Consider the following 27,844-nt stretch of genomic DNA (forward strand, 5'->3'; position numbering starts at 1 on the left):
GAATCGAGACCAGGGTCGTGGTGTATGTGTGTCTGTGTGTGTGTGTGTGTGTGTGTGTGTGTGTGTGTGTGTCTGTCTGTCTGTCTGCCGTGTGTGTAGAGCGATTCAGACTAAACTACTGGACCGATCTTTATGAAATTTGACATGGGAGTTCCTGGGAATGATATCCCCGGACGGTTTTTTCATTTTTTCGATAAATATGTTTGATGACGTCATATCCGGCTTTTTGTAAAAGTTGAGGCGGCACTGTCACACCCTCATTTTTCAATCAAATTGATTGAAAATTTGGCAAAGCAATTTTCGATGAAGGCCGGACTTTGGTATGGCATTTCAGCTTGGTGGCTTAAAAATTAATTAATGACTTTGGTCATTAAAAATCTGAAAATTGTAATTAAATTTTTGTTTTTGTAAAACGATCCAAATTTACGTTAATCTTATTCTTCATCATTTTCTGATTCCAAAAACATATAAATATGTTATATTTGGATTAAAAACAAGCTCTGAAAATTAAAAATATAAAAATTATGATCAAAATTAAATTTCCGAAATCGATTTAAAAACAATTTCAACTTATTCCTTGTCGGTTCCTGATTCCAAAAACATATAGATATGATATGTTTGGATTAAAAACACGCTCAGAAAGTTAAAACGAAGAGAGGTACAGAAAAGCGTGCTATGCAGCACAGCGAAACCACTACCGCGCTAAACAGGCTCGTCAGTTTCACTGCGTTTTGCACGAGCGGCGGACTACGGTCATTGTGTAAAAATGCAGTGCGTTCAGTTTCATTTTGTGAGTTCAACAGCTTGACTAAATGTAGTAATTTCGCCTTACGCGACTTGTTTACATTTAGTCAAGTTTTGACTAAATGTTTTAACATAGAGGGGGAATCGAGACGAGGGTCGTGGTGTATGTGTGTCAGTGTGTGCGTGTGTGCGTGTGTGTGTGTGTGTGTGTGTGTGTGCGTGTGTGTGTGTAGAGCGATTCAGAGTAAACTACTGGACCGATCTTTATTAAATTTTACATGATAGTTCCAGGGTATGATATCCCCAGACATTTTTATAATTTTTTCGTTAAATGTCTTTAATGACGTCATATCCGGCTTTTTGTAAAAAGTTGAGGCGGCACTGTCACACCCTCATTTTTCAATGAAATTTATTGAAATTTTGGCAAAGCAATCTTCGACGAAGGCCGGACTTTGGTATTGCATTTCAGCTTGGAGGCTTAAAAATTAATTGATGACTTTGGTCATTAAAAATCTGAAAATTGTAATTAAAATTATATTTTTATAAAACGATCCAAAACCAATTTCATCTTATTCTGCATCATTTGCTGATTCCAAAAACATATAAATATGTTATATTCGGATAACAAACAATCTCTGAAAATTAAAAATATAACAATTATGATTAAAATTAATTTTCCGAAATTGATTTAAAAACAATTTCATCTTATTCCTTGTCGGTTCCTGATTTCAAAAACATATAGGTTTGATATGTTTAGATTAAAAACAAGCTCAAAACGTTTAAAAGAATAGAGATAAAGAAAAGCGTGCTATCCTTCTCAGCGCAACTACTACCCCGCTCTTCTTGTCAATTTCACTGCCTTTGCCACGAGCGGTGGACTGACGATGCTACGAGTATACGGTCTTGCTAAAAAAATGCAGTGCGTTCAGTTTCATTCTGTGAGTTCGACAGCTTGACTAAATGTTGTATTTTCGCCTTACGCGACTTGTTATTCAGTTTTGCGAGATTTGCGTGAGAATGTGCAAACGATGTTGTCTTGGGGAAGGGGTGTTCGGACAGGAGAGTGAACTTCATACAGTTACGCGTGCGAGGTTCATGTTTCCATCTTCAACATCAACGGCACAGGAATTAAGAAACGCCATTTAACCTATATGTCAGACCTTCAGACCTTCACTAGGCAGGGCCGGACTACCGGGGGGGTTATGGGGGTTGCGCAACCCCCCCCCCCTAGCCTAAACATGTACCTTACTTATTTTTATTTTTTTTATTATTGCTTATTTTATGCCGTTTCATGCAAGGAGCGACCATTTTCCTATCTCAGAATATGACCTACCCGTCAGCTTCAGGGGGCTTCGCCCCCTGACCCCCACAACGAGGGGGGGGGGGGGGTTGGTTCTAGGGTTTCCGGACCCCCCCCCCCCCCCCAGCCAAAAAATAAAAATATTGAATGAGGTATGCATTTCTTTATTTTACATTGAGTTTCAATTTTTGGGGTATTAATCAGTGACAAAATCTGCTGCCTGAAACTGGTAATGATCATCCTCAGAATGCACCAGATTGCACCATTTTGCATCCTTTTTTTCAAAATTTTCCGGGGGGGGCATGCCCCCGGACCCCCCAAGCAAGCTAGGCGCTTCGCGTCGTCGGCTCGGCGCTTCGCGCCTTCACACCCATATCTTCACAATATACTTTTGAAAAAAACCAGTCATAAAATGAACTGATCTGCCCCTGCCGCCAGGGGGGACATCCCCCTGGGCCACCACTGGCAACCCCCCCCCCCCCTCCTCTTCGCCTAGTCCGGCCCTGCTAGGAACACAATGAAGTATCAGTGTATGAACCGACAAACGGCCAACAACTTCACTTGACGCCGGAAAACAAAAGTTTCTGGCTGTGCCATTATTTCCCCATCACCAAGGCCAAGGCCACGTCCAACAACAGGATCACTCTTTGCAATAAAAATCTGTTACAATTGACTTTAATCGTCCACCCCTCTCTGCGTGTCCCTAATTGCCCCTCTGACTCACCCCCCCCTCCTCTCGCCCTTTCTACCCAGCTATAAGATCGTTCTTTGCATAACAATTCATTAACAATTGACCCCTCTCTGTCTCCCTTCCCTCTGCCACCCCCCCCCTCTCCCTCTCTCTCTCTCTCTCTCTCTCTCTCTTTCATTAAAAACATTTACCAACAGCCTTCTCGGCGAAGTTTCGAGGAAATCGAAACTAGGCCAAATAAAAATGTCCACAAAACAAAAACAAGCCCAAAATAGGTCCAGACGTCTTTTCTTGGGGGAATCATATAACACGAGTGTGTAAAGAGCAATCGAAACAAATCTATATATGGTTACAAGTGTTTATTGACACTGATTGGTTTACTAAATCCACTCGATTAATTCGCAAGCCGGAGCGCACTCGCAGTTGGAGTTGAAAAAGGTAGGGTGAGGGGGTTGATTGGGGGGGGGGGGGGGGGGGAGGAGGTAGTGACCCGAGGGGCGGGGGGGGGGGGGGGGTCAGTGGGGGTGACACGGCAAGAAGTCATATTGTTCTCTATTTCCACATTGACAAGAAGCCTTAGGTCTACTCATTACAAATTTTTCCTGTTAAAGTGAGCTTAACTTGAGACCAAAAAATCGACAAACAAGCAAGCTTTTGTTGCCTGTTTAGTTGGTTCATTGTTGAACTGGCTATGTGGCAAGGCTTTATTGCCGCTAAGGTTGGTTGGTTGGTTGATTGGTAGTGTTGGTTTTTTTTTACTGATGATACGTATGGATGTAAACATGCTTGGATTATTTGCCTCATATGTTGATCAGATTCGACAAGTTGAGTTCAGGCCAAGTTATTTCACGTTGCCGTTTGAAACTTACAACTGGTAAACCGAGGATTTTATGACCGTTTCTATTTTTGTCTCTCTCAGACGATCACGTGACGATAAGATAAAATAGATCAACTCGATTAACTTGCCGTAAACTGCGCACCTGCATGCATGACTCAACCAGTTTTACTTCAGTGGTGTCGTAAACAAAGTGTTTCCATGAATAATATTGAAGAGATTTACTTGACATTATCAAGGTCGTCTGTAAATCGTTTTAGTAATTTGGTTGACACATTTTGGGATTTTTGTAATGAATAAAAGTGAGTCGATTTCCTTGCTACAATGTTTGCAGAGCAAGTTTCTTCCATTTTCTTTCCGTATCGTGCTATTCCCTCTCTCTCTCTCCCTCTCTGTAATTGTATGCTTATGTTATGTGTTTGTTGCATGTAAAGGTTGTGACCAACAGGGAAGAGATCACGTTACAGTCATATGGCTTCACAAAATCATGCTTGGATGGATCGATATGTAAGGTGGGTTTAAAAAAAACAATTCAGTATTTTTTTCATGGCTCTCCAAGAATGCTCTTTGTGTCCAGTTTTCTGGTATATAAGAAAAGTTAAAAATAGATCCCTGTCTATACTCTAAAACATCCACCTCCACGTAATATCAATTTATAATAGATTAACGCAGGTAAATCCATTATTCGGCCAAGCTCAATTCTCAGAAACAAATTACTTAACTAGTCAACAGGTTTCATGTGGAAAATATCCACACGCAAAAAGAACAAGTCGCGTAAGGCGAAATTACTACATTTAGTCAAGATGTGGAACTCACAGAATGAAATTGAACGTAGTCCGCCGCTAGTGCAAAAGGCAGTGAAAGTGACGAGCCTATTTGGCGCGGTAGCGATTGCGCTGTGCTTCATAGCACGCTTTACTGTACCTCTCTTCGTTTTAACTTTCTGAGCGTGTTTTTAATCCAAACATATCATATCTATATGTTTTTGGAATCAGGAACCGACAAGGAATAAGATGAAAGTGTTTTTAAATTGATTTCGAAAATTTAATTTTGATCATAATTTTTAATTTTTTTTAATTTTCAGAGCTTGTTTTTAATCCAAATATAACATATTTATATGTTTTTTGAATCAGAAAATGATGAAGAATAAGATGAACGGAAATTTGGATCGTTTTATAATTTTTAAATTTTTTTTTTACAATTTTCAGATTTTTAATGACCAAAGTCATTGATTAATTTTTAAGCCACCAAGCTGAAATGCAATACCGAAGTCCGGCCTTCGTCGAAGATTGCTTGGCCAAAATTTCAATCAATTTGATTGAAAAATGAGGGTGTGACAGTGCCGCCTCAACTTTTACAAAAAGCCGGATATGACGTCATCAAAGACATTTATCGAAAAAAAGAAAAAAATGTCCGGGGATATCATACCCAGGAACTCTCATGTCAAATTTCATAAAGATCGGTCCAGTAATTTACTCTGAATCGCTCTACACACACACACCCAGACACACAGACACAGACACAGACACACACACACACACACAGACACACATACACCACGACCCTCGTCTCGATTCCCCCTCTATGTTAAAACATTTAGTCAAAACTTGACTAAATGTAAAAAAGCTGAATGGTGTTGTGAAATTAGCATTTAGACGTCTCTTTAATGAAACAGAGATTTGATCTGGTATTTTTGTTGACACTTGCCGGGCGTCCTTCTCAGTATTTGTCTGTCAAAATACGATACCTTGTTGTGCGCATGACTTCTTCATATACTTTTGCATTCCAACTTGGCACTTTAAAGGCATATGTACTCGATGACTATACACGCTAATTGCTTTACCAACAGCTGGAGACATGCTAAATTAAGTTCCCTGCAAAATATTGTGGTCTAGGACCCCTTCAATGTTGAGATATGTTAATTTTCATTTTGATCTGGATCGTCCTATTTATAGATTTGGCAACACATGTAACGTTGATGCAAGGGAGCTAACACCGCGGCTTTGTTGACATCCTCACCTTTTCAGAGGCTAGAACAAGCTGTAATGCATGTATTATGGTCCGCGCATGGTGACATATCGTCATTATATGGTCTTATGGTGCGTTTGACATCGATTATGGGCAAACTACACTTTGTAAACACGGGAGCGCGTACATATGCCTTTAATATATCGCTTAGAGAAAAATACAAACATTCAACTGTCTCATATGGTGTTGCATTACATTTCTGTCTGGAAAAGAGGTACATAACGATGGAGTCGGGGACTTCAACGTCCCTCGGCGTCAACTGATTCCACGGTGTGTGTGACAGTGTGTGTGACAGTGTGTGTGTGTGTGTGTGTGTGAGAGAGAGAGAGCAGAGAGAGAGAGAGAGAGAGAGAGAGAGAGAGAGAGAGAGAGAGAGAGAGAGAGAGAGAGAGAGAGAGAGAGAGAGAGAGAGTACATTATTTTATTTCAGCGGGCCTAGAAGCTGGCAAGCGACGTGAGTTGTGATCATGTCAGTGGCTGCCGACCACAGAAAGTAGTGGGAAATATCTGGTTTGATATCGAACGAAGTGCTAAAACGATATGACATGAAACAGTTAAATGATCGTAAGTGAGACAACTATCTTGAGATAGTGAGTGCAGTCAAACATGCATCAAAATGGGAACCCAAAAAAGAAGCACTTAGCTTGAAATTGTAGTAAAATGATTGTGTGGAGTTCAAAGAACTCTCGTCTGCAAAGATCATAGGAGGTAATGCTCAAACCAAAACGTGAACAAAACTGACTGGGCCAAGACGTTGGACTTGTTCTTGGATTGAAAGCTTACAAACAGGTGAACGATAGGTATTATCAACGTAATTTGTATCTAGTAAAACGTTTTTCACTCAACAGTTGAACTTTTCTGGACAATATATTGCTCGTCACACTAAATGAATTTACTAGGGGAAAGGCTCCTAATATGGACCGGCTCCTAATATGGACCACCTCCTGTTCTGACAAACTAACGGCGCTAGAGCGCTCAAAACAATTTCATTCGCTTTATTCACCCTCTCTGGATAAGTTGCACATGTCAAAACAGTTGCAGAAACACAAACCTGAAAACCGTTACGCTTTTTCGCTTTTTTTTCACTTTTGGCAGCGTTCACTCTAAATTTGCCGCCTAAAACGGACTCGTTTCTGTCCACAGCCAAAGCTTTCATAACACAAAAATGGCTATATATGACAGCTAAGGCAATATTTGTTACATTTTAACAGTGAGTACCCCGAGTTTCTACTGCAAACAAAAAATAATAGCAAAACCTCAAAGTATGTGTGAGTCCCCTAATATGGACCACCTTTAACAAATCGAAGAAAATAAACATTAATTCATTAAGAAGCTTGCTGAAAATAACCTATAACTAGCCCTCGAGATCTCAAAAAAAATATAACAAATAGTCTTTTGTTTGTGGAAGTTGATAATTTCACTTATTTTCACTCTGTTTTTGATAAGCTTCTTCAGTTTCCTGGTGTGCTTCAAATAATGCTCTCATCAACCCGAAACAGATCAATCTAAAGCATATTTGAATTAGTCTGACTTGCACACTAAGTTGTATCATGTTATTTTGAAGTATAGGGGGCTTTTTACAGTGATTCGTGAAGGCCGCTTCACTGGTCCATATTGGGCGCCCAGGCTCCTAATATGGACCATTTGTGATTTTTTTCTGTATTTAATTTTTGCTGAAGGTCTATCAAAGCTATTTCACTCTAATTAGGCCTAACGGTTAAACTAAGAGAGAAGGACTACCAACCACAAAATGAAACTTCTTCGCAAGAAAACAAGCTAGTTATCAGCAATAAACAACAAGTCGCGTAAGGCGAAATTACTACATTTAGTCAAGCTGTGGAACTCACAGAATGAAACTGAACGTAGTCCGCCGCTAGTGCAAAAGGCAGTGAAAGTGACGAGCCTGTTTGGCGCGGTAGCGGTTGCGCTGTGCTTCATAGCACGCTTTACTGTACCTCTCTTCGTTTTAACTTTCTGAGCGTGTTTTTAATCCAAACATATCATATCTATATGTTTTTGGAATCAGGAACCGACAAGGAATAAGATGAAATAGTTTTTAAAACGATTTCGAAAATTTAATTTTAATCATAATTTTTATATTTTTAATTTTCAGAGCTTGTTTTTAATCCAAATATAACATATTTATATGTTTTTGGAATCAGAAAATGATGAAGAATAAGATGAACGTAAATGTGGATCGTTTTCAAAAAAATAATTTTTTTTACAATTTTCAGATTTTTAATGACCAAAGTCATTAATTAATTTTTAAGCCACCAAGCTGAAATGCAATACCGAAGTCCGGCCTTTGTCGAAGATTGCTTGGCCAAAATTTCAATCAATTTGATTGAAAAATGAGGGTGTGACAGTGCCGCCTCAACTTTTACAAAAAGCCGGATATGACGTCATCAAAGACATTTATCGAAAAAAAGAAAAAAATGTCCGGGGATATCATTCCCAGGAACTCTCATGTCAAATTTCATAAAGATCGGTCCAGTAGTTTAGTCTGAATCGCTCTACACATACACACAGACGCACACACGCACACACACACACATACACCACGACCCTCGTCTCGATTCCCCCTCTATGTTAAAACATTTAGTCAAAACTTGAGTAAATGTAAAAAGTGGTCCATATTAGGGGCCCTTCCCCTAACTTATTTTTTTCTCATTTATTTATTTATCTATCTGTTCAGTTATAAATATGGGTGCGTCTCAGAATCTCGTCCTCTGTTTGTGACATTATCACCAAAAGTAAAATCTTCCCAGAAAATGTTGATAATACTATTTACACACTTCTCAGGGTGTACCTTTTCAGTTTAAACAAGAAAAAATATAACTTTGCCTTAAGTTTGCCATATATTGAACATTATTTGGACCATGTGTGCAAAATCACCCGTGTAACATGGAAACAATAAAAGACAAAAAAAAACTGCATTTATAAGGCTGAAAACGACTTTTATTCAGTTATTATAGTTGAATCACAAGCCATTATAGAGTTCAATATGAAATGACTACATGCAAACAACAAAATAATGTTTTTTTCAAAGTTCCATGCATTCGTCAAAATTTCAATACAAAAATGAAAATTAATTAATGATATCCTGATCAGAACATGTTGATACATGGCATTCATTCAGTCTTATTGACATTTAACCTTCACAATAGCATATATACAAAGATTTGTTGCTCTAAGACAAAATGTTAGAAAGTTATCCCAAAAGAATGCAAAATGGTCACCGATGTAACATGGAAACATCACTTTTGTAACAAAGAAACGGTTATGCTTTTTCCCACAAACTTTACTAAATGAAGCTGATTTTGCAACCAGATTCTTCTTATGTAAAATGCCAAACACTAAAACAGGAACAGAAAGAAAAAAAGCTGGACAAAATCAAGCAAACTTTGCCCCAAAAAAGAGAAACATTAATGAAAAGTTCATCACCGACGTAACTCGGAAACGAACAACCAGACATGTATTATAAGGTTTGACATGAAGAATGCAAATGTTCAAAAGTGGTTCATTCAATTGTTAAGACAATAAACCAAAGGCATTGGTTACATATAGAACAGTTGCCACTTGCAGTTAATTAATTTATTTTAAAAGAAATAATGCCCCCTGGCATTGAAGGTGGGGTCACGAATCATGGTTGCATCAGATGTAGGGACTAAGGAAATATCATCGATCCCTGGAAAGCAATAGTAGTTCCCCTCCGGTTTCCTTCGAAGGAACGTTACCACCAGTTCATCAGGTCGAATCTCTTGCACCTGAAACATGCAAGTACCTGCGATTTCAATTAAAGATTGATGCAATATGTGTACTAGTTTCACTAACATGAATTTGTTTAATGTCTATCAAGATTGTGATGCATCCACATTCACTGGCTAAAAACAAAATAAAGTTCAGACTTACCATTCCATTAAACATACAACTTTTACAATTAAAGAAAACATTGACACTTACCGTTCCTTTAAATGGATTTCGGAAATTTAATTTTGATCATAATTTTTTATATTTTTAATTTTCAGAGCTTGTTTTTAATCCAAATATAACATATTTATATGTTTTTGGAATCAGGAAATGATGTAAAATAAGATGAACGTAAATGTGGATCGTTTTATATGAAAAAAAAAAATTATTACAATTTTCAGATTTTTAATGGCCAAAGTCATTAATTAATTTTTAAGCCACCAAGCTGAAATGCAATACCGAAGTCCGGCCTTCGTCGAAGATTGCTTTACACAAATTTCAATCAATTTGATTGAAAAATGAGGGTGTGACAGTGCCGCCTCAACTTTTACAAAAAGCCGGATATGACGTCATCAAAAGTATTTGTCGAAAAAAAGAAAAAAACGTCCGGGGATATCATACCCAGGAACTCTCATGTCAAATTTCATAAAGATCGGTCAAGTAGTTTAGTCTGAATCGCTCTACACACACACACGCACAGACAAACAGACACACACACACACACATACACCACGACCCTCGTTTCGATTCCCCCTCTATGTTAAAACATTTAGTCAAGTTTTGACTACGTGAAATCGAAAGAAAAACTATTATTAACAAATGTTTAGCCTAATTTTTCACTTCATAGAATATCATAGCAGCAAAAACTCACCTTTTCTTAAGAACCTTGGGTGTTGATCACTGTCGTAACAAAATTACAGACTTCGGAAACATTCTCGAAATCTTTCTTCGCTGCTGGAAGCTGAACTATTTCTCTCTGTAACTGCGCATGCGTAGTCACCCGCACCTCTAAGTCACTACGCGCAAAATAGTTCTAATCTTTCTTCAAAACTCTGAACATTATTTGCAAAACCGTTCACCATCGTAACGGAATTTTGAAGAAGCATGTCATATTGCGCAACTTTCAACTTAGTTTGCAGATGCAATTTTGAGAAAATAATACTTAAATAACATTTAGCTTAGCGATTTTCTATGCCCTTTCATGTCAAGATCGTGTTGAAGATGAATATGCAAATTCTAAAGTTCAAATTTAGGACTTGTTGCTGTTGCACGCGTGTGGAAACATATGTTACGACAGTGATGGCAAACTTTCAAGCGATTAATTTCGTTTAAAAAAACAATTCTGTGGACAAAATAACATTTCAACTGTCAAGTACACTTAAACCAAACACACATAACAAAAATAGCAGTCCTTGGACATTCTAAACGATTCTTGTAGTGAGGTACAAAACTAGTTGATGGTTCATGTCACAGATCAGACCTCCATTTTTCACGCATTTAATCATTTCTTTCGCAAAACAACCTTCATAATAATCATGCAAAATACTCAGTTTTGTTTGTACTATTTCTTTATTCATTTTACTTCTCAAACATACCAATATCATGATTTAAAATTCAGTATGTTTCAATTGTGGGCTAATTTGATTATGGCACACACAAAAGGATCAGTTTCTGAGACGCACCCATATATCAATTTATCTATGTTTTTATCTGTTTCCTTATTATTTTTATTAATTTACATTTTCATTGATTTACGTATTCATATCACTGTGTATCTTTCTATTTATGTTTCCATTTATTTCTCTGTGTATGTTTTTCTCTGTGACTTTACTTCAGTCTCTTTTTATTGACCAAAACGGGCGCAACGACCGCTGGTGGATAAGCCGCCTGCAGGTCGTGGGTTCGAATCCCGACCGCACCTGGTGGGATAAGGGTGGAGAAATAAAAGTTACACATTTTTCTCACTCTATAAAACGTCCGGGTCTTCTTTATACGGACGTCCCGCTCTCGTCTGCTCTTCCCATCCAGCTGCAAAGCTTGTTGTACTCAGTACTAGTTCGAGCCGGCGTTTTCATGGCCCAAGGGACACAACCTCTTTAAATGGTAAAGCCTCAAGAAAGAAAACTCCATGTTTCGAAAATAAAGAACCTTCTTTAAACTAAAAAGTTGTGATGCTTAACTGTGACTGTTTTTACTAGATTCAGTTTTGGGGCAGAATTGTCCATGTAAAACTTCACCTTTTGCTTGAAGGCAGATCTTACTTTTAGTTGTTACAGTTTGTTTTTTCCTTCAAAGACCTCGCGTCATGCACCTATTTAAAATCCTTTATAAAAGAAAAAGTCACACAATTTAACCGTCAAAACCTTAAGGAACCACCCCCACGATTTTATTCATTTGAATTATCGAAGTCGCAACTGTCCATTTCGGCAAATAAGATAGGATTCAGTTATCTCTTCTTTTAATTTCGATATAGTTCTTATAACAAAAGAACTGCCCAAATTGAACCTATCCATATCGGCAAATGGTTGACTTTCGTGATCTCTTTCCTTTCTTTCTGTACCTTCACTGTTCCGTTCCTGCAAAGCAGCTGCCACAAACAACAGTGAACATTCACAGGCACAAAATACAGCCACAAAACTAGTGTCATTACTGTTTCACACGGCAGAGAGTTTCTACACCTACAGTCTTCTTAACGATCTTGCTCAATAAAGGCTTGAACATAAGCGTTTGTATGTTCGTCGAGTTCTTTATTTATTCTTCAATTGGTTATTTGCTACACACACACACACACACACACACACACACGCACACACACACACGCACACACACGCACACACACGCACGCACAAACGTATACACGCGTGCTCGCACGCACGCACACACACACACACACACGCACACACGTATGCACACGTGCTCGCACGCACGCACACAAATACACACACACACAGTCAAACAGACACACGCACACCCACGCGCGCTCGCGCGCACACACACACACACACACACACACACACACGCACGCACGCACATACACACACACACACACACACACACACACACACACACACATACACACACACACACAGAATCATGCTTTCAACGAATGAAAACAAAGTATTTGGCAACCATGCTCTGCAAATAAAAGTACGTTTAAAACAACAGAAATCCGGCGACGCTGCCTTGGACAAATTCGATTTTGCAGAAACCAATGTAATGCGCCCTTATCGATTCACAGCAAGCACGTAATCCCTGTATGCTTATCATTAAAAAAAATCTATCACAGGCAAGCTATGGGGCGAAATAAATTTTTTTTATGCCACTTGAAATACAGGAACAGTTCCAGAAGAAACCACGGCACAAGGCAAGGTCTTCCTAATGGCGGACAGTTTAACCTTTATTATAGCTCTTATTCAGCAGCTACAGTGGAATGACATTATCCTTGTCTCGGAAGGTTCGTACTTCTTGTTCTTGTTCTTCTTCTTCTGCGTTCCCAGCCATTATACTAAAACTTTAATTCGGTCTGTAGTCGAAGAGTCGTACAACACGGTCGTGTTCCAACAATTATTTTTCCCCAGTAATTTCACCGTGTGTGAAATAACCAAACGCAGATTAATGAAAAATAATGAGTTACCGTTCTTCTTGTCCTTTTTTCTTTGGTTGTTTTCTTGGATGGTTAGCCATCTCATTTTCATTGATTTGCGGTTGTGTTGTCTTTTTGGTTTCTTTTTTTCTCTCCCCGATATATTGTTTGACCGTCTCATCTTGTCTGATCTGTAGAATGGCCGGTAGTAAGACTACCTCAATTCGAAATAAGTTAGTTGGATGGCTGCTCCTCATGTTGGTTGGCTGGCTGTATGGTTGTTTGGTTGCAGAGTTGGTTGACTGACAGCTTTCAACTTCGGAGCCTTCTTTTCTTGTCTTCAAGTCACATCAAGCAATATGAACATATTTAGCCAATGTGTAGGCCTTAACGTCACAACTGAACAAAAAAGTCTTCACCGAGACTGACCAACAAAAAAAAAATTACTAAAAAACCCAGATATGTTATGAAAAAAAGAAATCACAACCGCCGAACGCTGAAACTAAAGAAGAAGAAAGAGAGAAAAATTCACATGTAAAGTTTCATGAAGATCTGTCACGTAGTTTTCTGGGAATCGCTCTGTGTGCACACACACACACACACACAATCACCCTCTTCTCAATCCTCAGTCCACCGCAATAGCTTTTGTCCACAAAAAAAGTAAAAACAGCAACCTTCCTTTGTAGACGAAAGCCTCCAGCCAGTGGCAGACGCCCTCAGTGACACAGGCGTGCAGCACGTGCAGGTACAAGGCAGCCAGGTCACATCGGGAGACTGGGTGCGTGAGATGGTGACAACTGAAGGTTTGACAGTCTACCATTTCTTGATGGTCTGTTCACTTCCATGTGTCGCCGCTGCCCTCAACTCTGTAAGCAAGTTACCTACGGCTCTTGCCTGTGGTTAGGCGCACATGAGTGCCAATAGATGAATTCCGGAAGTAACTCTGTCGGGTTTTTGTTGGTTGTGAAAGAGTGAATACCCTTACTTTTTGTGAGACAAACAATCCACAGGCCAGTCACCAGCTCGGGATGTGTCTGAAACACGTGGTCAAGAAGCACGTGTGGATGGTTTGTCTCACTAAAAACACGGGCATTTAATCTTTCACAACCCATACAGACTTATTTCTGAACATCGTCTGCAGTATTTGGTTTTTGCTATTTGTTGTCGTTTTATCTATTCATCTAAATCATAATCGTAAGCATGAAAATCAACAACAAGCCTATAGGGCTTATAGAGTAACCTTCGAAATTGAGTTACAACTAGTGATAAATAAACCAGTTTTACGGCAGTGAAGACTACAGATTTGAAATTTGAAGCTTCCACATATTATTTTTTTTCTGAGTTCGTGGGCTGCCGCTCCCTTGCACACACATTTTTACGAGTGAACTTCTATAGTTATGACAAGATATTGTTTTAAATTTACAAGTAAGACAGCCATCTTCGTTTTCGAGAATGTACCATTCATTTATAGTCCCACGCATGTGCTTTTACTACATTCTAAGCTGAAGTGTTACACTTTTGAACAACCTTTTTTGTATTACCAGTTTTGAACACAGTGTGATAAAATAAACAAGTCGCGTAAGGCGAAATTACTACATTTAGTCAAGCTGTGGAACTCACAGAATGAAACTGAACGCACTGCATTTTTTCACAATGACCGTAGTCCGCCGCTTGTGCAAAACGGAGTGAAACTGACGAGCCTGTTCAGCGCGGTAGTGGTTTCGCTGTGCTGCATAGCACGCTTTTCTGTACCTCTCTTCGTTTTAACTTTCTGAGCGTGTTTTTAATCCAAACATATCATATCTATATGTTTTTGGAATCAGGAACCGACAAGGAATAAGATGAAATTGTTTTAAAATCGATTTCGAAAATTTAATTTTGATCATAATTTTTATATTTTTAATTTTCAGAGCTTGTTTTTAATCCAAATATAACATATTTATATGTTTTCGGAATCAGGAATGATGTAGAATAAGATGAACGTAAAATAATTTGGATCGTTTTATATATAAAAAAATTATTACAATTTTCAGATTTTTAATGACCAAAGTCATTCATTAATTTTTAAGCCACCAAGCTGAAATGCAATACCGAAGTCCGGCCTTCGTCGAAGATTGCTTTACAAAAATTTCAATCAATTTGATTGAAAAATGAGGGTGTGACAGTGCCGCCTCAACTTTTACAAAAAGCCGGATATGACGTCATCAAAGGTATTTATCGAAAAAATGAAAAAAACCGTCCGGGGATATCATTCCCAGGAACTCTCATGTCAAATTTCATAAAGATCGGTCCAGTAGTTTGGTCTGAATCGCTCTACACACACACACACGCACAGACAGACAGACAGACACACACACATACACCACGACCCTCGTCTCGATTCCCCCTCTATGTTAAAACATTTAGTCAAAACTTGACTAAATGTAAAAACCACAAATCTACTGCAAAAGTAGCAAATAATTACGGTAAACATATTAGTGTTCCATTGAACATTAGAGTAGACCATGTGTGTTACGTTTTTCAATAGAATTGTGTATTCAATCTTTCTTTCTTTCTTTATTTATTTGGTGTTTAACGTCGTTTTCAACCACGAAGGTTATATCGCGACGAGGGAAAGGGGGGGAGATGGGATAGGGGAAAGGGGGGGAGATGGGATAGAGCCACTTGTTAAGTGTTTCTTGTTCACAAAAGCACTAATCAAAAAATTGCTCCAGGGGCTTGCAACGTAGTACAATATATGACCTTACTGGGAGAATGCAAGTTTCCAGTACAAAGGACTAAACATTTCTTACATACTGCTTGACTAAAATCTTTACAAACATTGACTATATTCTATACAAGAACCACTTAACAAGGGTAAAAAGTGAAGAATTTTATGGGTGAGAAAAGGAAAGTAAAAGGACTTTGGGGAGGCAGAAATAGAGAAGAAACAAGAAAAAGATCCTAATTAGGTTCACGGCGGCATCGAGAGTGATGCGACCTTCTCCCAGAAGTTAGTAGAGAAGGCTCCCCCATCCACCACCCGGGGGACGCGCCTCTACGCCAATTAGGGGGCGCGAGGTGTGTATTCAATCAAACTGTGTTCAAAAACAGTAAGTTACAGAAAGGTTGCTCAAAAGTGGAACACTTCCGTTTAGAGTGTATGTGTTGTAATGCCACTGCATTATACCTGTAATGTCTTGACAAAACGCAGGCGAGCGAAGTGGAAAGAAAGCTTGGGACGCTGTCTGATGTGGGCATGACGTCACAGTGGCTGTTGCTGACAACCGGAAGTGATGACCTACTGAACCATCTTGACGTCACCAACATCACAATGGACAACGTGTCTGTGCTTCAAATGAAGGACCGTGTAAGTAAATAAAAAAGAAAAACATATAAACTCTGGTGTAACAATTGTAAGAGAATATAGATGATGCAATTACAAGAAAATCCCTGCAATGCGAGAAGCGGTTTTTAATCTTTCGACAATCTTGGAATCATTTTCGTGGAGCAAACAGACATCAAAGCAAAAATGCTTGTGCGGGTAGCTGTCCAGGTCTGAGGAAAAATTAATAGTACTAATTAGATAGGCTTAAGTGGCAAGGTGACTCGAATAAGGTCTGTACGAATACACTTCGTGTGTGTGTGTGTGTGTGTGTGTGTGTGTGTGTGTGTGTGTGTGTGTGTGTGTGTGTTACCAGATACATGGAGACACGTACTGCAGAAGACATCAATGCCAGTTAGAAGCAAACGGGCATACTCTGCTCTGGCAGCAAAACCGTCGTCGAACGTGGTCTTCGGTGGGACGAGTCTGCTTTCACCACACAAGTCTAAGACACCCTAGTCATGAAGACTTCACAAATCACTCCGCAGGTCAACATGCGGACAACGAAGTATACAGAAGCAACCTCGGGCACCGCCTGTTCCCGAACGTCAGACGAGGTTTCAACGGCAGGCGTATATCCGTTATTACAATGGAGGTATGTTGAAAAGAAACATATATAATATTCCGCGAGTATATTCTTCTATTTATATATCGGATATGGTGGGAAGGCGAGAACAATACAAGATTTTTTAAAACTAATTAAACGTTCTAATAACATACCGTTCTTGGGTTTTTTATTCTCAAGTTTAAGACATTTTAAGTGATTGAAAATTAAAGAAAAGCAAGGGTACGCGCGCATGTAACACTTGTACAGCTACTACCATTAAAACATTGTTTAGTCTAACGTCGTGGATTTATGCACAAATAGAGCAAAAACAATCGTTGTTTTGACACAATTCACTTGTCTAATTGTGAAATGACAGTGAAACTCCCCTTTAAGACTACCGTTTTAAGACCAACTCCCTTGTCTAATTGTGAAATGACAGTGAAACTCCCCTTTAAGACTACTGTTTTAAGACCAACTCCCTTGTCTAATTGTGAAATGACAGTGAAACTCCCCTTTAAGACTACCGTTTTAAGACCAACTCCCTTGTCTAATTGTGAAATGACAGTGAAACTCCCCTTCAAGACTACCGTTTTAAGACCAACTCCCTTGTCTAATTGTGAAATGACAGTGAAACTCCCCTTTAAGACTACCGTTTTAATACCAACTCCCTTGGAAGACCCTAGTTCTTATTTTATATTTTCTTTTTCTAGCATCTGTAAATTCACCACCATTTGAGGCTTCCTCTATTTTACGAGGGTCAACTGAAAAGTACCAATCCCGACTAGAAAGGAGTTGACTTACGAGACTAGAGAAGGTTTACATTTCAACATTGTCCCTCCAGACCTTCACACACTTGTTCCACATGTACCTCGGAGCCTTATGGATCGCCGTTGCTGCCGAATATTTTGGAAGACCTGATTTTCTCAGATTTGTCGATGTCTTCAAAGGGGGTTCCACTGTATTACTGTTTCCTTTAGTGGCTGTCGTATGCGATGTCCCGTACAGTGGCGGGAAACAAGGAGTGGTACGGCGTCCTACCGGACCTTCTGCACGTTCTCAGCGAACAACTCAACTTCACGTGAGTAGACCGATATAATTATGTTCGTGTAGTTAGTGAGATCCTTCAACGATACATGCACAGCCTGGCGGTGACCTTACGATTGACTTTCTTCTGCTGATGAAGTCACCGAGACAGACTTCTTTAGCCAAATTCGTTGTCAGTTCCTGGGAGATGTGACACAATGTTACGTGACGTGATGCTTTGCATTTAGACGTCTTCTCTACCTTTTCTTACTTATGACGTCAGATATGTCACTTTGGAATACAGGGTCAAGAAGAGAAGTCTTGGTTTGTTCAGTCGACGTCGTTTATCTTTAATACGCTGGTAGAGTACTGTACTACCATTTCTTCACGACCATTCCAACCCCTATCCCCAGCCTTTCACCCCCCCCCATCCCCCCTCCCCCCCCCATCCCCCCTCTCACCCCTCCCCCTCGATTGTTTTTCAATTCAATTCAGTTCAATTTAACACAACTTGTATGTCTGAATGTGGTACGTACAGACACTGTTTGCCACTGTTGCAATTCTAAAAATGTATTTAAACCCATTGTGTGGGTTCTGTTGCTAAGATACGATATAAAAGAACCAGCACACCTAGAATGGGGAGCCGGGACGCTGGAAGAAGCGGCCAATGGTTACCATGGCTACCTCGTCAGAAAGGTAGGTACTTGCTAATTATGTTCCAGGACTTTTGTACAGTTATGCATTAAAACCCATTCTTAGCTTGTATCGATCAGAAACGAGTACATTACTTAGGCCAAAAAAAAAATAGGTGTGGTTAAGGTAACATAGCCAAAACAATAGGGTAGGAAGGTAGGCAATCACTTTTTTTCTAATGTGTACAAATTAAACCTACTTGACAGGGAAATAAGTGTGCGACTCGAGCGCTGTCGCTTTCATTGCGTTTTCTGCACTCGTTTTTGTTGTTGTTGTTTTTTTTTTTGACAAATGTAAAAAAAAGTTATAGGGTCGGCCCCTAAAAATAGGGTAGGTCGGGTTACCGTAACCACACCTATTTTTTTAGGCCTTACAATGGCGGAGAAAGGTTATGTACTTTAAATGGCAACGGTACAACACGTTTCATGATATACAAGGTGGGCCATAAAAAGTGTCCACATTTAATTTGTTAATATTTTTCCTGTAAAGTGATATTTTCTTTTCTGTTTCAGATAGAATTTGAGACAAGCATCTTAGAATTCTTTTAAAGCCTGAATGGATCGCATTCCAGTACAGGAAAGGACCAAAATCGTTGAACTTTACTTTGCTACCAATTGTTTGGTTCTCGCCCAGCGCGCTTTTCGGAGAGAGTTCCCTGGCACACACTGTCCATGTGCGAGAACTGTGATGAAGCGCCTCGTGGATAAATTCAGGGTTATGTCCTTTATTGTTATCTGCGAGACTACCAGTGTTCCTGAATTTATCCACGAGGCGCTTCACAGTTCTCGCACATGGACAGTGTGTGCCAGGGAACTCTCTCCGAAAAGCGCGCTGGGCGAGAACCACAGAATTGGTAGCAAAGTAAAGTTCAACGATTTTGGTCCTTTCCTGTACTGGAATGCGATCCATTCAGGCTTTAAAAGAATTCTAAGATGCTTGTCTCAAATTCTATCTGAAACAGAAAAGAAAATATCACTTTACAGGAAAAATATTAACAAATTAAATGTGGACACTTTTTATGGCCCACCCTGTAGGTGAAGCTTTTTGAAGTCCTCAAAAATAAAACGTTTGTTTCCGATGACAAGGAATTTATTAAAATGTTTGTTTAGTTACAGTGCCACATAGGCCCTATGTGGCTTTTTATTGGCCGGAAATCGTAAGAGATGTGTCCCCTGGATGTTGGAGAAGAGTAACTTCCCTTGTAAAGTCTGCAAAATCGAGTTTTGTCTATTTCAATTAATTTCTTTTTTGAAAAGGAGGAAAAACTCGGTCGGTCGGGGAATCGGAAATATTGATTTTGTTCTTGGCCTAATAACACAGGAGAAGCCCTTCCAATGATAAATCTCATTGGCATTTCACAAAGATTCTTTGTTTGAGTGTTTACTGAAAACGGTTCTTTTCAGGGTGGGGTCTACCCCAGAGAAATAAACTGTAAAAGTGATTTTTTAAAGTGAAATATTCTGTAAGTTCAAGGAGTGTTAATTAGCCAATAAATAGAACAAATTAGGGCTTTACGCACTAATTTCTAAGATAACGACTGAAACTTGATTATGAGAACACATTTTTACTACTGAATAAATTACTGATACTTTACTGGTGATATGTAAGCAAAAGAGTAATCAAATGATCCCACCTGAAGAAGACTGATACGGGAACGAAATAGAACACGAAACACTGTTTATATATTTAGAGCGCTTATACTTCCCTTTGTTTTTCCAAAACAAACCACATGAGTACCCTCCACGTGCTAACAGTTTTAACCGACTGTGGTACCTCCACTACCAATATCCCTCCCGTTTCAACTAAAAACATGGAATAAGTCTACATCTGAAAAAGTAAGTAACAGTGATATGACATTTTTGAACGATGATTTTTATGTAAGCTCAATGATTGCTTTGGAGAAAAATAAAATTTAAAGTAAAGGGCGTTGAGCGCGTATTCATAAAATTATATTTGAACGTGAATATGGGGTATCAGAATTTTGCACATTAATCACCACTGAGTAAATTACTGATATTGAAGAAGAAAAAAAGGCTATTTTGAGCCTAAACACACGATTATGATAATGTTGTTATTAATTATGCATGTTGCATGCTGAACATTTTTCTTTGAGACACCTCAATTAGACGCCATGGCCATCCCTGAAAGCCCATTTGCTAATATTTGCTTAATTAAAATCCGCGAAATAACGCGTGGATAAACTACTTGAGGAGAATGTATTGATGCCATTACATGAGATCTTGTTTGCTCAGTGTTTTCCCTCTGTTTTGCATCTACAAATTGACAGAAGATTAATGTCTTCAAAACGCCCAAAATCTTCTACTTGTGCAAATACGCGCGCGCACACTGACACACACACACACACTAACACATTCGCCCGCACGCGAACACACACAGACGCACACACACACTCGCACGCACACACACACACACGCACACACACTCTAACGCACACGTACACACACACGCACGCACACACACACACGCACACGCACATACACACACACACACACACGCACACACACACGCACACACACACACATTTCTGCTCTGCTCAAACGCATCCCCCTGCACACTGACGCACACAGTAACTGTCGATTTCCAAACTATACCCGTGCACGAGAGAGAGACGATGTTTTACAGGCGGTCCTTTTAAAGTACAGTCAAACCTGACCTTGCGACCGCCTCTGAAAAGCGACCACCTGTCCACAAAATTACCGAGACGAAATTTTGTTCTGCCTATTTTACTTTTCTATAGCGATCACCTATCTACAACGACCACTTTTTATCGGTCCCTAGGGTGGTCGTTGTTGACAGGTTTGACTGTATCTGGAGCGCCTGGGACTCGCGCTATAGAAAAGCTGTTTATTATTAGTTATTATTACAATTATTATTATTATTATCATTATCTAATGTCATAATCTGACAATGCATACACCGAATTCTACCTCTGTTGCCAGGAAGCTGACATGGGACTAGGCCCCAGCGTGATGCTACCCGAGCGATGGCCAGCCATGGATTTCTCGACGCATTTGGTCCGTACATCATACGTGCTCATCTACCGCAAGCCCGCTTTCTCTCGCACTCCCTTCAGTTTCACTGGCGCCCTGCACACGTGGGTGTATGTGGCAATCTTAGGGGCGTTAGTGGTGGTGTCATGTGCTCTGTGGGTGCTGGAGATTGTGGACAAGCCTCCGTGCAAGGACAAGAAGAAGGAGCAGGAGGGTAGCACAGGGGGGGTCACGGTGTACACGTGCAGAGATACGCGGCGTTGGAAGCGCTGGGTTGGCACTCTGGATAACGTGTTGGAAGTGGTTGTCAGCGCTTTGCTTTGTCGTCGTAAGTACAAACAAAGAAACAAACCAACAAACAAAGAAACAAACCAACAAACAAAGAAACAAACCAACAAACAAGAGAACAATAAACAAAATAAAAACCACCATAGAGCGAACGAACAAACATGCTTATGTCTTACTAATAAACTGTACGATCCAACTTGCTTGACACCGCATAATGCAATTATTAGCACTAGTTTGCGGACCGGCACGGTTGGCCTAGTGGTAAGGCGTCCGCCCCGTGAGTCGGGAGGTCGTGGGTTCGAACCCCGGCCGGGTCATACCTAAGACTTTAAAATTGGCAATCTAGTGGCTGCCGCTACGCCTGGCGTCTGGCAGTATGGGGTTAGTGCTAGGACTGGTTGGTCCGGTGTCAGAATAATGTGACTGGGTGAGACATGAAGCCTGTGCTGCGACCTCTGTCTTGTGTGTGGCGCACGTTAAATGTCAAAGCAGCACCGCCCTGATATGGCCCTTCGTGGTCGGCTGGGCGTTAAGCAAACAAACAAACAAACAAACTAGTAGCAGAACAGCTATATTTTGGCAACTAAAGGTCTCTCTGGCTCGCCGAGGACAAAAATAGTTCCAAGTATTGTTTACAGGACATGATTTCTTCCTATTCTTGGTCATAACTTTTATGTCAATAGACAATGTTCAGCGTTGTGGAAGAATTGCGCCCCGGTTGACAAACAATAATACGTGGTCGACCAATTAAAACCACGATCGCAGCAAATAACTGACTCTGATGAGTACGTGATGCAGTCTGCGCACGATTTGATATGCCTTTTGCTTTCGAAAATCTGCACATCTCTTCCACAACGCTTGAAAATCCTGAGTTATTTCCAGACTGAAAATGTCTATTTACATGAAAGTGAGGGTGAAAATCGCTTGTTCATTGGCAATGCTTGTTATTCTCTCAGGTGCCAGGAGATTGGTTTCGTATAACTCTCACTTAACTCTATTACACATGCTGTATGCATTTAGAGCGCTTACTGCCCTTTGTTAATCTAAGCTGAGGTTCACGACAAAGTTGCCACCCAAACGGGAGCCATCCGCAGTGTTTGATTGGCTGAAACTGAGATGTGTTGTGATTTCAACGAATCAGAACCCGCTGTTTGTTCTCTCTCTGGAAACAACTTTCGGTTCGTGCACCTCAACCCAGATTTCCATCTACATCACTTTTTTTCAGCATCTGAGATCGTCCTGAGTTCACCAAGGAGCCACATGCTGCTGTTCAGCTGGATGCTGCTGTCGCTGGTGGTAGCAGCTGCCTATGGCGGCACCCTCACCGCCTCCCTCACCGTCAACAGGCAACCACAGCCTTTCGGCAGCCTGCAGGACTTGCTCAGCAGCGACCATAGCTACACGTGGGGCACTGTCGGCAATGCTGCTTTCTTGGTGTCGCTCCAGGTTGGTACAGCGGAAACCCCATTTTAAAGGTCTTCAAACATCGAATAAAATCAGGTCTTTAAAAGGAGGTAGTCGGCAATACTGCTTTTTTAGTTTTCACTCAAAGTTGGTAGCCTACAGCGGAAAAATCCCTTTTAAAGGCCTTCAAACATCTAAGAAAACCAGGTCTTTAAAAGAAGGTAGGACCGGCACGGTTGGCCTAGTGGTAATTAAGGCGTCCGCCCCGTGATCGGGAGGTCGTGGGTTCGAACCCCGGCCGGGTCATACCTAAGACTTTAAAATTGGCAATCTAGTGGCTGCTCCGCCTGGCGTCTGGCATTATGGGGTTAGTGCTAGGACTGGTTGGTCCGGTGTCAGAATAATGTGACTGGGTGAGACATGAAGCCTGTGCTGCGACTTGTGTCTTGTGTGTGGCGCACGTTATATGTCAAAGCAGCACCGCCCTGATATGGCCCTTCGTGGTCGGCTGGGCGTTAAAACAAACAAACAAACAAACAAACAAACAAAAGGAGGTAGTCGGCTATGCTGCTTTCTTAGTTTCACTCAAGGTTGGTACAGCGGAAACCACCCTTTGAAAACCTTCAAAACTCTAAGAAAATCAGGTCTTTAAAAAGAAGAAGTCGGCCGCAATGCTGCTTTCTCAGTTTCACTCAAGGTTAGCACAGCTAAACAAAAAAAATCTTCTAATAACATCCGACGGCGATTGACCCCATCAATCGACTTCGCTATTATTTCGAAATCTATTTTTGTTGTTGGTCAATCGGTATCCCAACTCTTGAAAGACCATCACAAATGTAAGAAAATCAAATGTCTCTTCCTCGCAGAACAGCAACGACTCCGTATTGCGAGATCTCTGGCGCGGAATCCAACGGTTTTCAACCGAAGATGGTGACGTCATCAGTCAAAACCTAACGGTGCTGACGCAGAAAGTGCGCTCAGAGGACTTCGTGCTGCTGGACTCAGCCATGGTGGCCAGAGAGTACTTTGGCGGGGAGTGTGATATCGCTGTGGTGGACGCAGGCTTGGGGGGCTTATTGCCCAGTCTCACGTTCCCCGAAGGGTCGGCTTTAACTGGCCCTGTCTCTGACGTGTGAGTAAAACTTTTTCTTCTTCTTCTTTGTTCATGGGCTGCAACTCCCACGTTCACTCATGTTTTTGCATGGGTGGTTTTTTTACGTGTATGAAAGTTTTTTAACGCCATTCAGGCAGCCATGCGCCGCTTTAAGGGAGCGTGTGAGGATATAACATTTATGTTGCCATGTTGATAGACATGTGGGGGGTAATTCGGGGCACTTGATTGAATAGAGCAACATCGCCCTGTTCAAGCCATGGGGTCACAGACGAATACAACTACTAATAACTACACGTGGTTCCGCTTACATCGTCGTAAAGAAAGAACACGCATATAAAACTAAATCAAAAACAATCTATATATGTCTGTCTGTCTGTCTGTTTGTTCGCGGTGCACGGCCAAAGTTCTCGGTGGATCTTTTTCAAATTTGGACACCGTATTCAGCTACACCCCGGACACAACCTCATCGATGAGATATTTCAACACGTGCTCTCAGCGCGCAGCGCTGTGCGCGCTGAACCGATTTTTTTGTTTTTTTTGTTTTGTTTTGTCGGGATCCACTACCAGTAACTCTTCCTTATCTTCTCCAGTGTTTTCAGCCGCGATTATCTCCCTTCCTCCGTGTGGTGTCAATCCATATTCCCGTTACTACGTTACTATTTTTAGAAGGTCACTGCACGTTACTATTTTTAGAAGGTCTCCAGTGTTTTGCGCGTTTATCTCCTTTCCTTCGGCTCTACTTCTTCCCGGCGAAGCCGATACCCGGAGAAGCGGGTAATCATCTAGTAATACAATATTTGCGGTACAAGAGCTGTTAACGTACACTGTTACCCAGAAAAGCCGGCACTGAAACAACAAAGGGTGGACGCAGGCTTGGGGGGCAAGCTTCGGTTTCCAGCAAGCTTTGTAAGTTTACTTCGACTCCCCCTCCCCATCATCCAAATTGCAAAAGGCTGATAACCTGTAAGTCTTGGCAGTACGTGCAGCATGCATGAATCAGTTTGGAAACGGAAGGACTGGCTGCAAGGGGTTGTTTGTCTGTGTGTCTGTTTGCGTGATTGTCTGTCAGACTGTGTCTGTTTGCGTGATTGTCTGTCAGACTGTGTCTGTTTGCGTGATTGTCTGTCAGACTGTCTTTCTCCTTGTCTGTTTAATTAGTGTGTGTGTGGCTGTAAAAGGTGCCATTTTACTGTGTATGTTGTGTGTGTGTATGTGTGCCGTGTGTGTGCGCACGTGCATGCGCGACGAAGAGAGAGAGAGAGCGTGTGTGCCGGTGTGTGTGTGTGTGCGTGTGTGTGTATGTGTGTGTGTATTAGCGAGAGGGAGAGGGAGAGAGGGAGAGAGTGCGTATAGTGTGTGCGCTATGTGTGTGTGTGTCACTGTGTGTAGTGCAACCATGCATCTCTCAGTCTCTCTCTCTTACTAACCCCTCCCCCCTCTCTCTCACTCTATCTAAGTCTTTACTTGTTTTTCCCGTTTTCAGAATATTACGCCTACACGCGGCCGGTGTCCTAAGCCATTGGATAGAGAAGTGGTTTTCCCTGGCAGTGTGTCACACGGACCCCCAGGGACCCCCTGTCATCTCCCTATTGCACCTGCAAGGCGTGCTGATCATACTGCCCCTGGGGATGGGGCTAGCACTGACAGTGTTGATGATAGAGATTGTGGGTCGAAGACTGAAGAATGTGTGATGGCCGGTGGTAGTTAGAGATCTTGTGGCAGAGAAAAGGTACTATTGTCTACTGTTTTGCCTTGCGGTTTTTAAGGTTGGCGTGCCTTTGTCTCTGTGCGTTTGTATGTGTGCGCCGGTTTGTGTGTGTGTGTGTGTGTGTGTCCTTCTCCCTATCTCTTTCTTAGTGTGTCGTGTGTGTGTGTCTATATATCTCCCTCCCTCTTTGTGTGTGTGTCTTTCTCTCTCTCCCGTCTCTTCACTGTGACCCCTCTCTCACAGTCTGTTTTGGTATCCGTGGGACAGGCAGTCTTTGGTGGGACATTTTAATGGCATATAATTTGCTTGTCAGAGTGGCCAAGTACGTGTGCAATCTCTGTACGCACTACTTCAGGTTCAAGTCAACTTGTACCAGTGCAGTATACTGTGACTAGGCTGTATGATATTGTAGTTATCCGCATCTTGCAGCATGAAAATAGTATGAACATACATGTAGTACTTTGAATGCAATAAAAAGAATTTGATTCAAAGCCCGGCGGCAGAACGTTGATATTCACTGAGAGCGAGAGAGACTGAGACTGAGAGAGAGACTGAGACTGAGAGAGAGAGAGTGTGTGTGTCACGGTCAGTGTGTGTGTGTGTCAGTATGTGTGTCAGTGTGTGTGCGTGTGGTGTGTGTGTGCGTGTGATAGTTCAACCGTATATCAGTCCTCAAGACATCCAACCTCAAAAAGTAGACCGTCCGCGAAACACTGCTACCACCGCGGCATTGTTTTATTCCCACTGTCAGAAATCCGCGCCGGCACACCTGCTCAGTTTCTCCAACACAGAACACATCCCGTGTTCTATTTTTTTCACGCCTACTGTGTTCCAAGTCTGGCTGAGCCCGGGGAATGTGTGTTGGCTTCAACCGTGTCAAAATGATGTAAGTGTCCTATATTATGTCTATGGTGTCAGGCTTTCTTTCGCATTTTTTTTTCTTTCTCTTCAGTCGCGATCCCTTGCTGATGTGTCACTATAACCGGACTGAAAATTATGCTCCGTAAAGTGAAGGAGGTGCTGAAGATGCTCACGACAGGCAACCCACCTCTGCTGATTGTTCACTTGAAGAAGTCCGCGATAATTATCATAACATTGACCCAGCAACTGAGTGCCCGACTTGAATCAGTTCAGTGACCCGAAGAGTTGTAATCAACAGGCGCTTGGAATTGTCAGCCTGACGCGTTCAGTGCACGAACACAGTGTTACAGTATTGCCTGGCAAACCAGTACTATCTGGATAGCAGTGAACAAGTAAGGACTTCTCCCTGAACGAAACTTCTTTTGCCTTTGCGAGCAGTTTTAAAGCGTCCCGTACACAGGTCTAACATTGTAGCCGTCGCGAGATGCTCAAGCAATGATGCTATAAAAAAATTTAAAAAGTAAAAAAAAAAAGTTATGAGCGAAGCCAGTCCTCTCACGGCGAAAACACACACACGCATCGCCCCTGTACTGGCTGGTAGCGTGTAGTCTTTCACCCACACTGACACAGTTGTTAATATATCGCTATCCAGCTTTTCTTTTCGGGTTGACTCACTCTCTCTCCATCCCCCCTCCATCTCTCTCTTTCTTTCTCTCTCTCTTCCTCCCTCTTTCTCTCTCTTCCTCCCTCTTTCTCTCTCTCTGTCTCTCGCTCGCTCGCTCTCTCTCTCTCTCCTCTCTCTCAGTCTCTTATGTGAGCGCGCGTGTCAACTGCAGACATCATGTTTATTTGAAGAAAATGCCGCAATTTCCTGCTGCTTCAAAGCTCAGACACTCATGA

General features: G+C 41.2%; 1 protein-coding gene across 1 annotated transcript; it reads left to right on the forward strand.

Annotated features, from left to right (window-relative positions):
- Nucleotides 1-3,957: 3,957 nt before the first annotated feature.
- Nucleotides 3,958-26,574, forward strand: LOC138952658 (probable glutamate receptor). Its single transcript, XM_070324359.1, has 10 exons — nt 3,958-4,082; nt 13,618-13,799; nt 16,125-16,280; nt 16,612-16,890; nt 17,820-17,920; nt 18,471-18,561; nt 21,519-21,897; nt 23,083-23,303; nt 24,128-24,393; nt 25,859-26,574. Exons 2-10 carry the CDS (start codon nt 13,719-13,721, stop codon nt 26,064-26,066), a joined length of 1,782 nt encoding a protein of 593 aa, XP_070180460.1. The 5' UTR covers nt 3,958-4,082; nt 13,618-13,718; the 3' UTR covers nt 26,067-26,574.
- Nucleotides 26,575-27,844: the final 1,270 nt, after the last annotated feature.

Source organism: Littorina saxatilis, linkage group LG17 (assembly GCF_037325665.1).
Source record: "Littorina saxatilis isolate snail1 linkage group LG17, US_GU_Lsax_2.0, whole genome shotgun sequence".
Lineage (NCBI taxonomy): Eukaryota > Metazoa > Mollusca > Gastropoda > Littorinimorpha > Littorinidae > Littorina > Littorina saxatilis.